This window comes from Nicotiana attenuata, unplaced genomic scaffold, assembly GCF_001879085.1.
Source record: "Nicotiana attenuata strain UT unplaced genomic scaffold, NIATTr2, whole genome shotgun sequence".
NCBI lineage: Eukaryota > Viridiplantae > Streptophyta > Magnoliopsida > Solanales > Solanaceae > Nicotiana > Nicotiana attenuata.
Genome location: NW_017670471.1, coordinates 175,662 through 190,636, shown reverse-complemented (window position 1 = coordinate 190,636; position 14,975 = coordinate 175,662). Strand labels below are relative to the sequence as shown.

Below are 14,975 nucleotides of genomic sequence, written 5' to 3'. Positions count from 1 at the left end.
CATAGAGATCTCTTCATTCATATATTCAGGTACTTGAATCTCTCATGAGATTTTATGAAGTATTATGTCATGTGATCTTCTAGATCACTTGCCTCCTTTATTATGATCATTTTGATCATTTGCTCATCTTCTTTAACAAGAAGTTTATTTGAAACCAATTGTCTATACGCTTTAAACGTACCATAGACTTTGTCCTTCTAGGATTTAATAAGAGCATTTGCAATGAGAATATAGTTACTTTCTTTGGGTCAGCAAATGCGTCTGGCATGCATTGCAATATATTGCAGATGAATTATCTTTTATGAACTTCAAGTTCATATTATCTTATTCGAGGATCGAGATGTATGAAATAATAATTCATTCCATGTAACTTTTTCTCAACTGTTTATCATGTCTCCCCCTCATGTTAGAAAAACTAACTTGTTACCTCAACTTTGAGAATCCACCTTCGTGCGTTATGGTGTTAATCAAAATATACACCGCACATCAATAATAATTAGATGGAATTATTTGGTTCCTGACCCTGAACCACTTGTGAGGGAAGAAAATAATATACTTTCGTATATAACGTATATCAAACTGATATAGATAACTTTGTTCTCATAAGCAATTGTTTAGCTATTAAGTGGAGGCACTCAATAAATCATTTTGCTAAACCAGTTGTGATGTAAACCAACTTATCAACATGAACTTCTTGAATAGAAAATCTGGAAATTATGCTCTAAATCAAATTATTGAGCAAGTTACCTCGCAAACACCATGTTGCGGGTTATTAATAATCGCACACGTAACCATCTCATAGATGCATCTTATGTGGTATACATGGTAGGTGAATGAGCTCATATTCACCTTTGATATTTCCAGCATTCACGGGATTCAATCCCAATTTTAGTTGGTATATTAATTAATGAGAATATGCACCATAAGAGAATTCGTAAAGAACTTTCTAGTTCTTTAATATTTACCCATGTGAATTCTCTTTTATTTTTGCACATCATACTTAAATTGATATGGGTAAACCAATTATGCCAACTGAATAAATTATCAATATTGATAAACTTCAGATTTAGACCATGACGTGTGCAATTATCAATAAACTCCAAGTTTATTATGATATGTGTTTTTATATCAATAAACTTCTCTTTATTGTGGCATTCTTTTGTTTGTGTAGTATAAACTGGAGAATAAAGCGGATAGCTTTTCACATACATATTACCCCGCTACAAGTTGCAGTAATAGAAGATATTAAATCTTTCCTTTATTTATAGTCTCAGTATGACCAACCGCTTTCGCGAATACTTTAGAAATTCAATTAAGTTTCTTTTAGACTTACTACAACATAATGCCTTATTGATACTCAATTTTGTTCCTCCAAAATAGTAATAATTGGCTCTTTCAGAGCTCTCAATTAATTTTGTACTACCACATATTCATCAACATCCATATGGTGAATATCTCTTTTAAAGAGAAAGTTATACCATTATGGTTATGGTCAAATTATATGCAAGATATGTTTCTTGCATTAATGTTATTCTTTAATAGTCACATTACCAAAATATTTTGGCGTTCAATAAGTACGTGACCAATGACCATTCATGTCATAATAATGACATTTTTTTTTCTTATATCATCTCAAACCTCCTTCTAGAGGTGAGCGTGGTATATTCATTACGACTAGCACGTTCATATTCTTCCAAGAATGAATATGTATTCATAAATCAGATGTTGTCACATTCACATCATGAATTGACCATAATCATCTATATGTACTTTATATAATCTCATGTCAAATTGATGACAAATATTACTTCCACAGAGTGAAGGATTATTTTGAGAATCCTTATTATTCTCATTATCACAATGAGATAATTTCGTTTATTGCCACGTCCACATCTATTGATACCTTCATGGTAATAATTTGTGTCTTCTTTCAGACTTATCACATGTTGCTATCACATTCTCTTAAGCGAATGAGAATGGAGCAAATTCAATGGGACGGGTTTTCAATTCTTGTGCTCATAATCATACATGAATTTGATCATGGCAAGATATAGAAATTTTACCACTTTGGGTGGTTATGATTTCTTTCAAACTCCATTAGAGTTAAAATCAAGATTTATTGTCTTTGCTTGTATTCAAGAATCTAAAAGAGAAAAATAAAGTAAGATACTTACCTTAAATCCAGAATTTAATCATGAAGGAAGTTCATGGAACAATTGACAATCATTATGCTCAATCCCAAAGCTTCTACTCAACTGGTTAGAGTCTCGTGCTGATAACGTGTTATGAAACAATAAAAGAAGAAGAATAGTATTGTAGAGAAAAGTAGAGAGAGAGAATTCTTATTGATTTGGGATGATTTACAATGGAATAGAACCAACCCTCTATTTATAGGGAGAGGATGACTTAGCCACCAAGTAATAAACCCTAGAATCTCTCTAACTATAGACATTCACCATAAATAAAATTCTATTTATAACACTTTTTAATTTTTTTCAAAAAGAAAAAGTCTTTCGTCAAGATAAATGAATCCACCCTCCTTTCCATAAGCCATTTACTAGAAACCTGGACTTATTTTCGCACCTCAAAATTTCTCTGTTTAAAATATTTTAAACTTAAGCTATGTTACAAAAAAAAAAAAAAATAACGTCCTCATAATAAGCGCTAATATTGCTGATCAGTATTAAAGCAGCATATGAATCGGAAAAAAAAATATTTAACAGAATAACATAACAACGACAATAATTGACAAACAGAAAAAACTTAGTAAGGACTAAGGAGGATAATGGTTTGATGAGTTGCTTGGAATCCCAATAAATCTGGATCCCCTTCGTTGCTATGAAATAGTAAAAGAGATTATTAGAGTGAAATATCTTTTTTTTCAATCTCAAGCCATAATATTATTAAGTGTAAAAATGCATAGGAAGATAGAAAAGTACATAAGAAAATTGTATAACAAGATTCACATTCTCCTTTTATGTTAGACTCAACACCGATATATGTAGTTTGAAAACTATTTATAAGTGTTACCTTCTGAAGAATGATATGTGCCCTCCTCAACATTGGTTATAATGTGAGGAGGCACTTTTCAAGCACACTTACATAATGTAATGATTATATTTCTCAATCATCTTACTAATTTGCCTAATGAACATTTTTGTTTCATAATAATAATAATACTTGTATGATGTAGGTATACAAATACGCAAGCTTTAGACTCTTAGTGACGGTTTTAAAATTGTGTGGCACTAGACCTAAAGTGAACAATTTACGAGCAGATTGAGTTGTTACATATGGTGTTCACTCTATGTGCAAGCTTGGGCAAGGTGAGCTAACCTTTGTGTTTAGTTGAATTTAGGCAAATCTCCCATCATTGTGATGGGTGGAAGGAAAATCTCAATTAAGTTTTCACGTATGTCGTATCGTTGAGATGATATGATACAAATCTCAATAAGAATGTTGAGTCCGTAATTAAGTAAAAGTGTATGTAACATCATACGCAAACTCAAAAGTTGACAAAACAGGAAAAATATATTGAGCATATAAACAAGCAAATTTTAAAATCCCTAATAACACATATAAGCCTTGTGGGGATAGAGGCAAGACAAAGAATATCAGTATGGGGTTAGACTGTTATTGTGTTAGATGTTATCATTATTATAGATGAAAATTTAAAAGAGGGACAAAAAATTAAAAATAAAATTGGGGTCAACTTTCTAAATCACCTCTGCGATGTTCTTGTATATTGTCGAGGAAAATTAAGAAGAATCAGTGTTGGCGTGTGGAGGGATATTTTCTACAAACATTACTTACCTATAAAAAGTGTCTGTATTCTAAATTGTTATCAAATATTGACTAAAGTTTAAAGAGTGGCGTTAGAAGTGGCTATTTGAGCACTTCAGCCCCTAAGTATCGGCCTTGTGTTAAAATAGCACGGTATAGCCAGTTTTCAAACTGGTCATTCAAAAATAGCCAGCGTTTACTAAGTCAATGAAAAATAGTCACTATTTTGCTGCAGCAGAGATCGGTCCAGCATAATATACTGGAGTTCGGTGCACCTGTGTATGAACTCCAGCATATTATGCAGGACCGGTATACTTTGCTGGGTCCAGTATAATATACTGGAGACTGGAGCACCGGTGCTCCAAACTCCAGTATATTATGTTGGACCGGTATACTTGCTAGAACTCCAGTATATTATGCTGGAGTTCTAGTGTACTTATGCTGGAACTCCATCATATTATGCTGGAGTTCCAGCATACTTATCTTGGAACTCCAGTATAATATGCTGGAGTTCAAGTATACTTATGCTGGAACTCCAGCATAATATACTGGCGTATTTTTCGGGTTTTGAACAGTGTTTTCGCTCAGATTTTTCTTTACATGAAAAGAGGCTAAATTTCGATTACTTTTAAAACTGGGCTATTTTTGAACGACCAGTTATAAATCGTAGAAATGGCGTGGGGTAGCCACTGTTTAAGCTGGTATTTACTTTTTATCCAGCATTTTTAATGCTTAGCAATAGTAGCCACTAGTCTATTAAAATTAATATGAAAAGATTGTGTTACCCTTTCTTCTATCTCTTTTCTCTCTGATCCTACGTATACAAATATTGGAGGATAGACTGCTTGTTGTTCTTCCTCTTTTGGTACCATTGATGAGGAATGGAAAACTTGTTTGTTATCAAAGTTGTTTGTAGGGTTTGCACTAGTTGCTAGTATCTTCTTCTTCAATTTAGTATTTCAGTGATTTTTCACATCATTGTCTGCTCTTCCTGGTAGCTTAGATGCTATAACAGACCATCTGCAAATTCAAAAAATAAAAATAAAAATACTTGGGGTCACTCTTAAATACTAAAAATGTTATTAAAATGGGAAAGTTAAAGAAAAAAATCAGGTTTTAAAAGAGCAAGAATTAGCCTGCTTCCAAGTTGAGTGTAGAGAGAGCAGATAATGTTGTCTTCCTCTTGTGTAAAATTTTCAAGTTTAATATCTGGTCTCAAGTAATTCAACCATCTTAACCGGCAACTCTTACCATAACGCTTTAGGCCTGTGTTAATTAATTTGCACACAGATAAGTTAGTCTTTAGTGTTGAACAAAAGGCTATATACATAATATATAATATAGTGTGTAAATTCAAAAGTTAAGGACATAGTCCTGAACTTAGAGTTTCAAGTTCAAAAGTTAAGGAAATGTAGTCTTGAAGTCCTAAAGTTAAGTTCAATAGTTAAGGACACAAGTTCAAAAGTTAAGGACATGCAGTCCTTAACTTACAGTTACAAGTTCAAAAGTTAAGGACAGACAGTCCTTAACTTACAATTACAAGTTCAAAAGTTAAGGACAGACAGTCCTTAACTTACAATTACAAGTTCAAAAGTTAAGGACAATAGGTCCTTAACTTTGATTTCCAAGTTCAAAAGTTAAGGCCATGTAATCCTTAACTAACAGTTACACGTTCAAAAGTTAAGGACAAGCAGTCCTTAACTTACAATTACAAGTTCAAAAGTTAAGGACAATAGTTCCTTAACTTTGACTTACAAGTTCAAAAGTTAAGGACGCTTGGTCTTGAAGTTTGAGTTCCAAGTTCAAAAGTTAAGGACATGTAGCCTTGAAGTCCTGAACTTAGAGTTCCAAGTTCAAAAGTTAAGGAAATGTAGTCTTGAAGTCCTGAACTTAGAGTTACAAGTTCAAAAGTTAAGGACATGTAGTCCTGAAGTCCTGAACTTAGAGTTCCAAGTTCAAAAGTTAAGGACATGTAGTCCTGAAGTCTTGAAGTTAAGTACAAAAGTTAAGGACATGAGCAGAAGGGTATTTTCGTCCGGGCAATTAAAATTTATTAAAACAATGGCTAAAGACTAAAAACATTTTAAACGATGGCTTAAAAGTAAATACATGTGTTATTAGTGGCCAACCGTGCACTTCCCCCTTATAAATCTGGCTACTTTTGAGTTTCACCCCGGCCTTGTCATCAGCGGCCCAACCCGGTAAATCTAAACCATCTTCCCAAAGAATATCCCAGTCCCCAAGTGCTACAGTAAGAAGTAAAAAAGAAATAAAAAAATACACACAGCATTCGATCCCAAAAGGGAAAGTAAAAAGAAATAAGGAAGCAAGAAAACAAATATTCGATCCCTTACGTTTTCCTCATTAATTCAATTGACTATCATCTAAAGGGGAAGTAATTTGAAAATTGGAAGAATGTCTCAGCATCAGCAAAACAGCAACAGTAGCAATAACAATAACATACCAGTGAGCGAAGTTTATTGGACTCTCGTTGCTAAAGCCGATAAGAAGTTCTCCAAAATTCGAGATTTGCCTTACTACCAACGCAACAGGTCTATTTTTATTTTTCAATTTCTCTCAATAGTTCCCATAATTTAAATGATCTTGAAGAACCCATATGTGCTTTCTTGTTCATTGTTGGGGAAAATGTTGTTATTTGATATATTTCTGATGATAATTCAATGGAATGATTTTGGCAAAAAAAAAAAAGGACATAAGGCTTGTGGAATATAATGCTGCGGTGTTTAGTGATAATTATAAGTAGCAATGAGGAAAATAATGGTTACATGTTGATAGGAGAAAATTTATGGAGCATACCTGCAGTGGAAAATCGTAGAATTTAAGTTGTTTTCCACTTTTTGACGTACAATATTGTTCTTAAGGAACTGGTAGGCAGAGTTACCTCGTACATGTGATGGTGGGAGGTAACAGGTACCCAGTGCAAGCTGGCCTGGACACCGCCGTCATAAGCAAAAAAATATTGTTTATAAGGAAAGATTTTTTAATAGTTCTATGACTTGTTTGAACAAAAAAATGTTCAACTGTTTTTCACAACCAAGAACCAAAGAATAATTTCATCATGGAAAACATTTTATGTTATAGCAACAAGGTCTAGTGTAGATGATTTTTCCTTTTCTATGCTGTGCAGTTTTAGTGTTTTTACTTTGATTCATTTAAAGAGTGTTTTGGCTTTTGACAGTCTTTAATTTGGGTGGTCCTGTAATATTAGATATGATACATACTTCTACAAGGTTTTCAAGGTATACACACAGTTGTGGAAGTTTCAACAAGAGAATCGGCAGAAGTTGGTGGAAGCTGGTCTTAAGAGATGGGAGATTGGGGACATTGCATCTCGGATTGGCCAGCTTTATTTTGGACAGTACATGAGGACAAGCGAGGCCAACTATTTGTCTGAGTCTTATATCTTTTATGAGGCAGTGTTGTCTAGAGAGTATTTTAAAGATGGAATGTTTCAGGATGTTAGTCTTGCTAGCAAGCAACTTCGGTTTCTTGCTCGGTTTATGACAGTTTGTTTGGTTTTGAATCGGCGAGATATGGTTTATCAATTGGTTAATCAGCTCAAGATGTTGCTTGATGAATGCAAGAGGGCATTCCAGGTCAGTGACCCTAATTCTTAAATTTTTATGTCCACATGCTTGTCCTGTAGATACATACGTAGTGTTCCAATATATGTAATATTTTGATTCGCCAGCAGCGCTGGAAGAAGGCACCATATGTAGTATGTCAGAGTCAGATACACATTTTATCTTTATAATTTAGACCTCTGCTCACACATGTATAGAAATATTTTTTCTATTCCTTAATTTGTGCCATTAACAAGAATATGTGGCGTGTTGAGGGTCTAAAATTTAGGATTTGTTTCCTGCTTTAGGAAGTGGCTGCTTTTATGGGATTGGATGATTGATCACCAAAAACTTTTAGCTTGTGATGTATTTCTTGGACATACTCTATGCACCATTAAATTGATGAACAAACAACTTGTAGAATGCACATTCAGTGGAAATTTTGGTATCAAACATGAAGTCGGCAATTTCTCAAAATATTCAATCAATTAATTGAATTTTCATTTGGTTGGCTGAACAATATGAACGCCCTTTGTATGTTATGACCTGCTTCCACTCACTTGACTTGGTCGTTGCTTGTGGATGTTGTTATGGGCTAAGAAAAAATTCAACAAGTGGTCTATACAAAGATGAATGACCTTTACATGGTCTTATTTCCAGGAAACGGATTTTAAAGAATGGAAGCTGGTGGTTCAGGAAATAGTTAAGTTTCTAAAAGCTGACTCAGCTTTTATGAATACCAGGCCATTGAGATATAGTGTCGTATTGGATCTTCATCCAGATTGCCTACCACAGGTTGTTGAAGCAAAGAGAAGGCTAAGATTACGAGATACGCTACTGTGCAGCTACCATCCCAATGAGGCGAGTCTTTCTTCCCTCGGCATGTCTACCTTCTATTCCAATTGGAAGTGACTCGGTTTATTATGCAGCTTACTAATGAACTTGATTATCCTATTGTCATCTTGATCAACTGTATTAATATTTGCTCATCTTCTCTTTAATGCGGTGATCAGGTTAAATATTCAGAACTGACTCTTGACACTTTCCGAATGCTACAATGTCTGGAGTGGGAACCTAGTGGGTCATTTTATCAGACGGGTGGGATTCCTCCAAGTGGGGCTGGAACTGGTATTGGCCAGAATGGGGCAGCCGGACCCAGTCGAGTTAATTATTCACAAGATATATCTGATCCTACTCTGCCTCCTAACCCTCGCAAGACCATCCTATATCGCCCGTCTGTTACAAATTTTTTAGCAGTGAGTAGTTGCTTTTACCTAGTATTTGTTCAGCATTTATGTTTGTTGAAAAAGCAAATTGTAGATTCTGTCTCTCACCTGACATTGATCAATGTACTCCTATGACTTCACTGAGCTTCATTGAAACTAAAATTTTATTGTCTATTTTCAATATCTTATCAGTACAATCTGAATTAACTTGGTGGATGTGAAAGCTTGAACTTGAGACATAGTTATTGTTGTTGTAATGAGAAAGCCTGAAACTTGTTTTGGCACAAATGTGAGACGGGAAAGGTAACTGCTTATTTTTTAGGAAATTAGCTTTACTTTCCTGGTAGCATATGCTCTATTAATATCACCCAGAGCTTTATTGCAACTAAATTATTTGCGTTAGATGGAAGTTATTGAATATCCTTTTAGCGTCTTCTATAAAGATGGCCTCCCTTGGATATGGAGATTTTTAGCTTCTGGATTATCTGTATTTCCCTCGTCATTGCATTCTCTTTAGCTATTCTCCCTTAAATTAACTTTGCCATTTGTTGGCAGGTTTTGGCGACAATCTGCGAGGAGCTATCTCATGATGGAGTTCTTTTACTCTATTTATCCGCTGCAGGTAGTAGGTGTAAAGCTCTTATATGTTCACTGAGTTATTCTTTCAAAACTGAAATTTTCTACTTAAACTGATCCTGTTAACAATTTAAATTTCGTGACAGGAAGCTCTCAGAACTTTTTTTCTTCTCCATCCCATGGTGCAGGAAGGAGCTTTATGTCTCGTGCTGTTGACTTAGAAGCCACCTCTACATCATCGCTGAACTCTGATATTGAAAATGCAAATACCACTTCTACCAGGGAGGATTGCTTAAGTGAGCAGAGTAGTTGCATATACATCGGTTCTCGTGGAACTGGAGGTATTAAACACTTTCTCCATTATGTAAATCCAATTATCCAAACACAAACAGCTTTGAGGCGCAAAACAATTCTGTATTCATTGCTGTATCAGCTGGTAGAATAGCATATAGGTCTTGTCATATTGTGTATAGGTGACTCTAAAAGCATTTTCATATTTTCAGAGGAAAGTGATGTGACTAACACTACAGAGCTAATCGTTTCAAGTTATAAAGTAGTGAGTAGAGTATTGTTCTGTGAGGATCAGCAAATAAAGTGACTGTATTATATGTTGTTGGGGATATTGAATAAAGGTATTTTGACTAAAAACCAATTAAAAAGAAACTAAGGACTAAAAAAATAAGGATTTCATATAAAGATAATTGGAGGCAAGAATAAGTGATGCAAAGATCTGGGATAACCCTACGAGCTGTAACATTAGGGGATTGACTTCACATATACCTTCAACTAGAGGGTTTTTCATCAACAAGGATTGCAAGTAAAATTTCAACTTGATTTCATGGAAGTCAATGTTAGTAGCCGTACCTTTAAAAGAGAAAGTTCAAAAAATTGGCAAGGTCACTGGGGCTTGAAGCAAAAAGTGTGTAGTGAAACGCAGGCTACATCGTGCTCTGTTTATGTTAAATTAAAAAAAGACACCATACATAACGAATTTAGTTCTATAAATATCAAATTGCAATTAAAATAATTAATATACATTATCAAAACAATAATAATTGCAATATCTGGTTATGGTATAAAAGTAGTTTCAGTATCCAATACATAATAGTGTTGATATTAGTCGATTCCTCACACTTGAGATCCAAAGAACCAGCCACTTCTCTTGGGGACCATTTCGCGTTCTAGTATGAAGCTCACACTTCTCTAAAGCGAATGGATTCAACTTTGCATCACGTCTTCTCTTTAAGCGATCAAGCGATAGTGGAGTTTGTGGGCTCGAGTAGGGGAGTTTGTGAGGTCGAGGGTACCATATTAAAAAATTGGAGTTCTTTATTGATATTTTTTCACGACATGTGGACTCAAAAGTTGATGGAAGCATCAATTCTTCTCATCTAACTAGTTGAAGCAAATTTGTTACACTCCATTTCTGTCACCTGGCTGGTATTTTGTTTTTACCCTCAGCATTACACATGCCGATCAATATCTCTTCTGCGAATAACAGAAGAAGCTATTATTTTTAACCATTTCTTTTTCTGAATTGAAATTAATATGTCGTCTTTTGGCTGTACAAAACTAATCCTGAAATTTTATTTTCCTTTCCAGGTGTGAATGGGATTTATCCATGTGACTTGTTGCCATTCACTAGAAGACCGCTTTTTCTGGTAATTGACAGTGACGGCAGTAAAGCATTCACGGTATGCATCCTGATGATCCCATGTTAATATAGGGACTGACACAGGAAGATACTTGCGTTGCAAATTTTTTAAACATCACAAAATACAAATAACCTACAATGGTTTGATTGGACTTAAATTTACTTGGCATATAAAACTGCTGAAATGTCAGATCTAAGTTCATGATTTAAAGCTTATGAACTGTTTTAGGGTCTGAAATGGCCTCTTTTCCGATGTCTTGTGCATGTTGCAAGAGAATTTATGAGAGGCAAAACTCTCTAACCTAATTCAAAGATTTTCCAACATCAGCTAACAAAATAACTAGTTTGCATGTCATCACATTAGCTTGTTTGGGGTTACAATAAAACTTAATGTATGATTTTGGGTTGATTTAAGAAGCAAATCTTAAGGTACCTTGAGGTAGTTAGGTGGTGTTTGGTTTTCAGATATGCAGCTCCCCTGCATACGATAGAGGAGGGGCTCCATTTGGGTGCATACTTCCAACACGGAGCTTGTGACAAACATGATTGACAATTGTTAAATGTGCTACATAGGGTTCCCAGGGATTTGGTACAATGGCAAAGGTAGTATAGTGCAGGGTGTATGTTCAGCGCACTCACGATTTCAAAACCTGGTTGTTGCAACAAGATTGTTTAAGTGGAGAAGGGTAGAGGGAAGGGTCCATTATCCCTTACTTTCGAAGTTTAAACAGCGGATTTCAGTCACTAAAAGAACGTATTAGGTGGATTATTGGTAGTGGTTTGGCAGACATAAGCAGACTGATGAGAGAAGATTTTGAAAACTTTCTTTGGTTGCAAGGGAATCATTACTCGGGAATAACTGCTGTAGCTTGTATTTAGACAGACTAAAAACTTTGATGATGTTATATAGTATCAGTCTAGATCTCTGATGGTATATTAGAGTTTCTCCTAGTGTCATTTCAAGCTAGGATAATATTTAGGTTGCACTTCTCTTTTTTCAGCCTGCTTTCTTTTACAAAACATACTTCATCAACTCATGCTGTTTTCTTTGTGGGACCTATCTCATTGTTTCTTGATATCCTTGTATGCTTGAAGTTACTAAGATGCGACAGAAAACATATGTGAGACATCCTGGGAAGTTAACGTAAATGTCTAATACTAGTGGTTTTTAGTTTATTGTTGATCATTGGTTAAATTATTTAGAGAATGAAACTTTTGCTTTTATTTATTGCAGTCGCATGAATAGTTTTTTTTGTTGTTGATGAGATCGCATGAATAACACAATTTGTGCATGAATGTGAACAGGCTTTAAGTGGATCAGAGAAGGGAGAACCAGTTGCCATGCTACTCTCTCCCACAATTTCACTGCCTATATCTGCTATGGATTCTTCTCGTCAGCCAAGTGGAAGCTCATTCACCAGTTTTCTTACAGTTCCTTTACAAGCTTTCATTTTGATGCTTGGTTTCGCAGTTTCTGACATTGACATGGTGTGTTAGCTTAAACCTCAACTTCATCTTATCTTTCTTTCATACGTGCTTGGTTTGCTCAACTATGGATTCTTGCTTTCAGGATATGTATGGCAAGGCTGAGAAACTTCTTTCTTCATCATTAAATGCGTGGGGTTTGTTACTGGCAGCATCAGACAATCTTAATCCTGTTTGGTCTCAAACTCTTGGAGATCCATTTTTACGTCGGCTCATTTTAAGGTCTGTTGCTACTCTTCCCCAACATTTTCTTCAGTATTCATGTTATTAATCAAGTTTGAAGTAACCCTCGACTGCTTGGATATGGGAGCTCTGTTGAAGACATAATTAAGTTAATATAAGTGTGCTCTCTTTAACAGCTTATGCTTTTTGATGAGACGGTCACACACTTCAACAAGCTTGAATCTGTTTTCTGGTTAGAAATCCATAGATGGCTATCACAGTCCAATAAAGGTTCCAAATCAATTTCAAATCTTGATTTTAATGTAAGAGCAGTAGGTTAAAGATAATCTCCTTTGAAGTACCCTGTGTGTATTCATAGGCTGCTTCTGTGTTGGCAGTAGTTGATTTAACATTGGAACATGTACAAGGGAAAAATCTAATAGTCCACTTGGAGAAACTGATGAGTCACTCATACATCAAATTTTCTGTTCCAAAATGTTGTTGGTTCAGAACATCAGTTACACTGATCCGAACTTGTATTTCTTTCGGCTTTTTGGGGGGGATAGGTGGTGGGTGTGATGTGAATCCTTTTTTATTTTGATTAAGTGCTTACTCGTGTCTCAGAAGTGTGGACAAGGACATGGTCACTTGAAGTGTCCTTTTGGGAATGTAAAAAAATCAGGTGTTATCATCAGAAATAACACCAGATATTCTTGTGGGCAGGAAGGTTAGTTGCATAGAAAGCTGAAGTTTGTAGTAGGAGGAAGGAAACAAAAACTGTTTGCAGATAGGCATTTGTGTGTAGATAGTAAAAAGGTATAAAGCATATAGCAGATACAAAATACAGAGGCAGTCATATTCCCTGCATATAATTCATGGTCTTGCTAGGTACATATGGGGGTTGAGTAAACTTGGCAGGCTAGTGTTCTAATTTATATCTCTCAAAGGAGCTATACCTATATACTTTTCTGTTGCTTACGGAAACATAACTTTGAGTCCATAGCGAAAACATTGAATGAAAAAAACACTGAATAATGCAGATTCATATTCTGTCGGGCGGCACTGGCACTCTATGCTCCAACCTTCAACAAGATAGAATTTCTCCCTGAATGCATCCCTTGCCTTCCAGATGCTGTCCTGCCAACAAGTGCTGCCTGTCAAAGGACTGTGTTGCAACTTGCTGATATCTTTGGTGCAACTAGCAAGTTCAGTTTTTCAAAAGAGACGGTCCTTTCCATTAACAGAAGCCAGGAGAACTGAAGTTGGTTACTGATTTTGTCAGTTCTGGTAGCTCTGTAAATTTGATTTGAATATGAGACGGCTTCTTTATTTTGTACTCTTTTCTTTTTATTTCATGTTTGGCTGTTAATGTGATTTTGGGTTCTGTAGGTTGATATATTTGTCCTGTTAGTCATATGTGATGCTTCTGATATCTGAACAGTGCTCCTCCAACATTTTCAGTTCAATTCATTCCTCAAATGTTTTTATGTGCAAGCAATTTGCGCCACACTGTGTATTGGTTAAACTCTATTTTGTACATCAAACTAATGGCTTTTCTCTCTCTGTTTCATCTATTAATGAGAAAATCATGTAGTTAACGATTTATCTCTTCTTGGACTTGCTTTAGAAGCCAGCTGGGAGAGTGTTGGTTAATTGTTTAGTAGTTTCATGCTTGGTTTCAGATATATGCTTTGTTTGTGAAGGAGAGAACGGAATGTAAAGTAAGAGAAAATTGTACTATTTATTCTCTCCCATTCCTTAGTTTCCAAATATAGAAGTGAACAGGAAAAGATAAAGGATGAGAGTGTCTTTCTTTCATCTATAATCTTTCTTTCCTAAGCAATTACTGTGGATTTTGTTTTCCCATTTTCTCTTTCAACCAAAAAAGTTGTAACATCTCGTTTTGGTTTGATCTTGATCTTGATTTAAGTGGAGTGTCTGAAAATAATATTAGAAACTGTATGAGCTTACGGTACGAAACATTAAAAAACAAGGTTTTTCTAAAAACAAAGGCGAAATGGCTTCTTGGCCACCTAAACTTGCACCGGATTTAAAGCCGATATATGAACTTTGATTTTCCCATTTTAACACTTCAACTCAATCGATTATTTATAAGTGAACACCTTTGACCTTTGACTATGCTTATGTGGCAGCAGCACAGCTGACGCGGTCAAAGTGCGTGTTAATCACGCAGAAAAAGAGCGTCACTCCCTTTAAATCTGAATAAAAAAAAAGTAAATAAAAGACAAACAAATAAAAAACAAAAAAATCCTGAAACCTAAATCCCTCCCCGTAACCCCCTTTCTTATCTTCTTTCTTAACCCCCCCTCTCCCCCCGTCTCCCTCAATTTCTTTTTCCAATTTTTTCATCTTCCCAGGTGTCCACCATGGCTTAAGTGATGCTATCAGATGAGTAAGTGATGCTACGAACTTCACCAGACAATGCCGGAGCAAGTGATCTCCATAGGTACTAAGGAAGGGTCTCCCATCAATAAATTCCTTTGA

At 35.3% G+C, this 14,975-nt stretch overlaps 1 protein-coding gene across 2 annotated transcripts; it reads left to right on the top strand.

The window, feature by feature from the left end:
• The first annotated feature begins 6,029 nt into the window (after positions 1–6,029).
• LOC109239896 (protein SCAI) lies at positions 6,030–14,073 on the top strand. 2 transcript variants are annotated; one of them, XM_019406488.1, is made up of 10 exons: positions 6,030–6,335; positions 7,013–7,400; positions 8,028–8,228; positions 8,381–8,623; positions 9,149–9,215; positions 9,358–9,510; positions 10,772–10,863; positions 12,129–12,311; positions 12,394–12,530; positions 13,511–14,073. In XM_019406488.1, exons 1-10 carry the CDS (start codon positions 6,199–6,201, stop codon positions 13,728–13,730), a joined length of 1,821 nt encoding a protein of 606 aa, XP_019262033.1. In that variant the 5' UTR covers positions 6,030–6,198; the 3' UTR covers positions 13,731–14,073. The 2 variants fall into 2 exon arrangements, with proteins under 2 accessions (XP_019262033.1, XP_019262032.1); XM_019406487.1 differs by having other exon boundaries at positions 9,316–9,510.
• Positions 14,074–14,975: the final 902 nt, after the last annotated feature.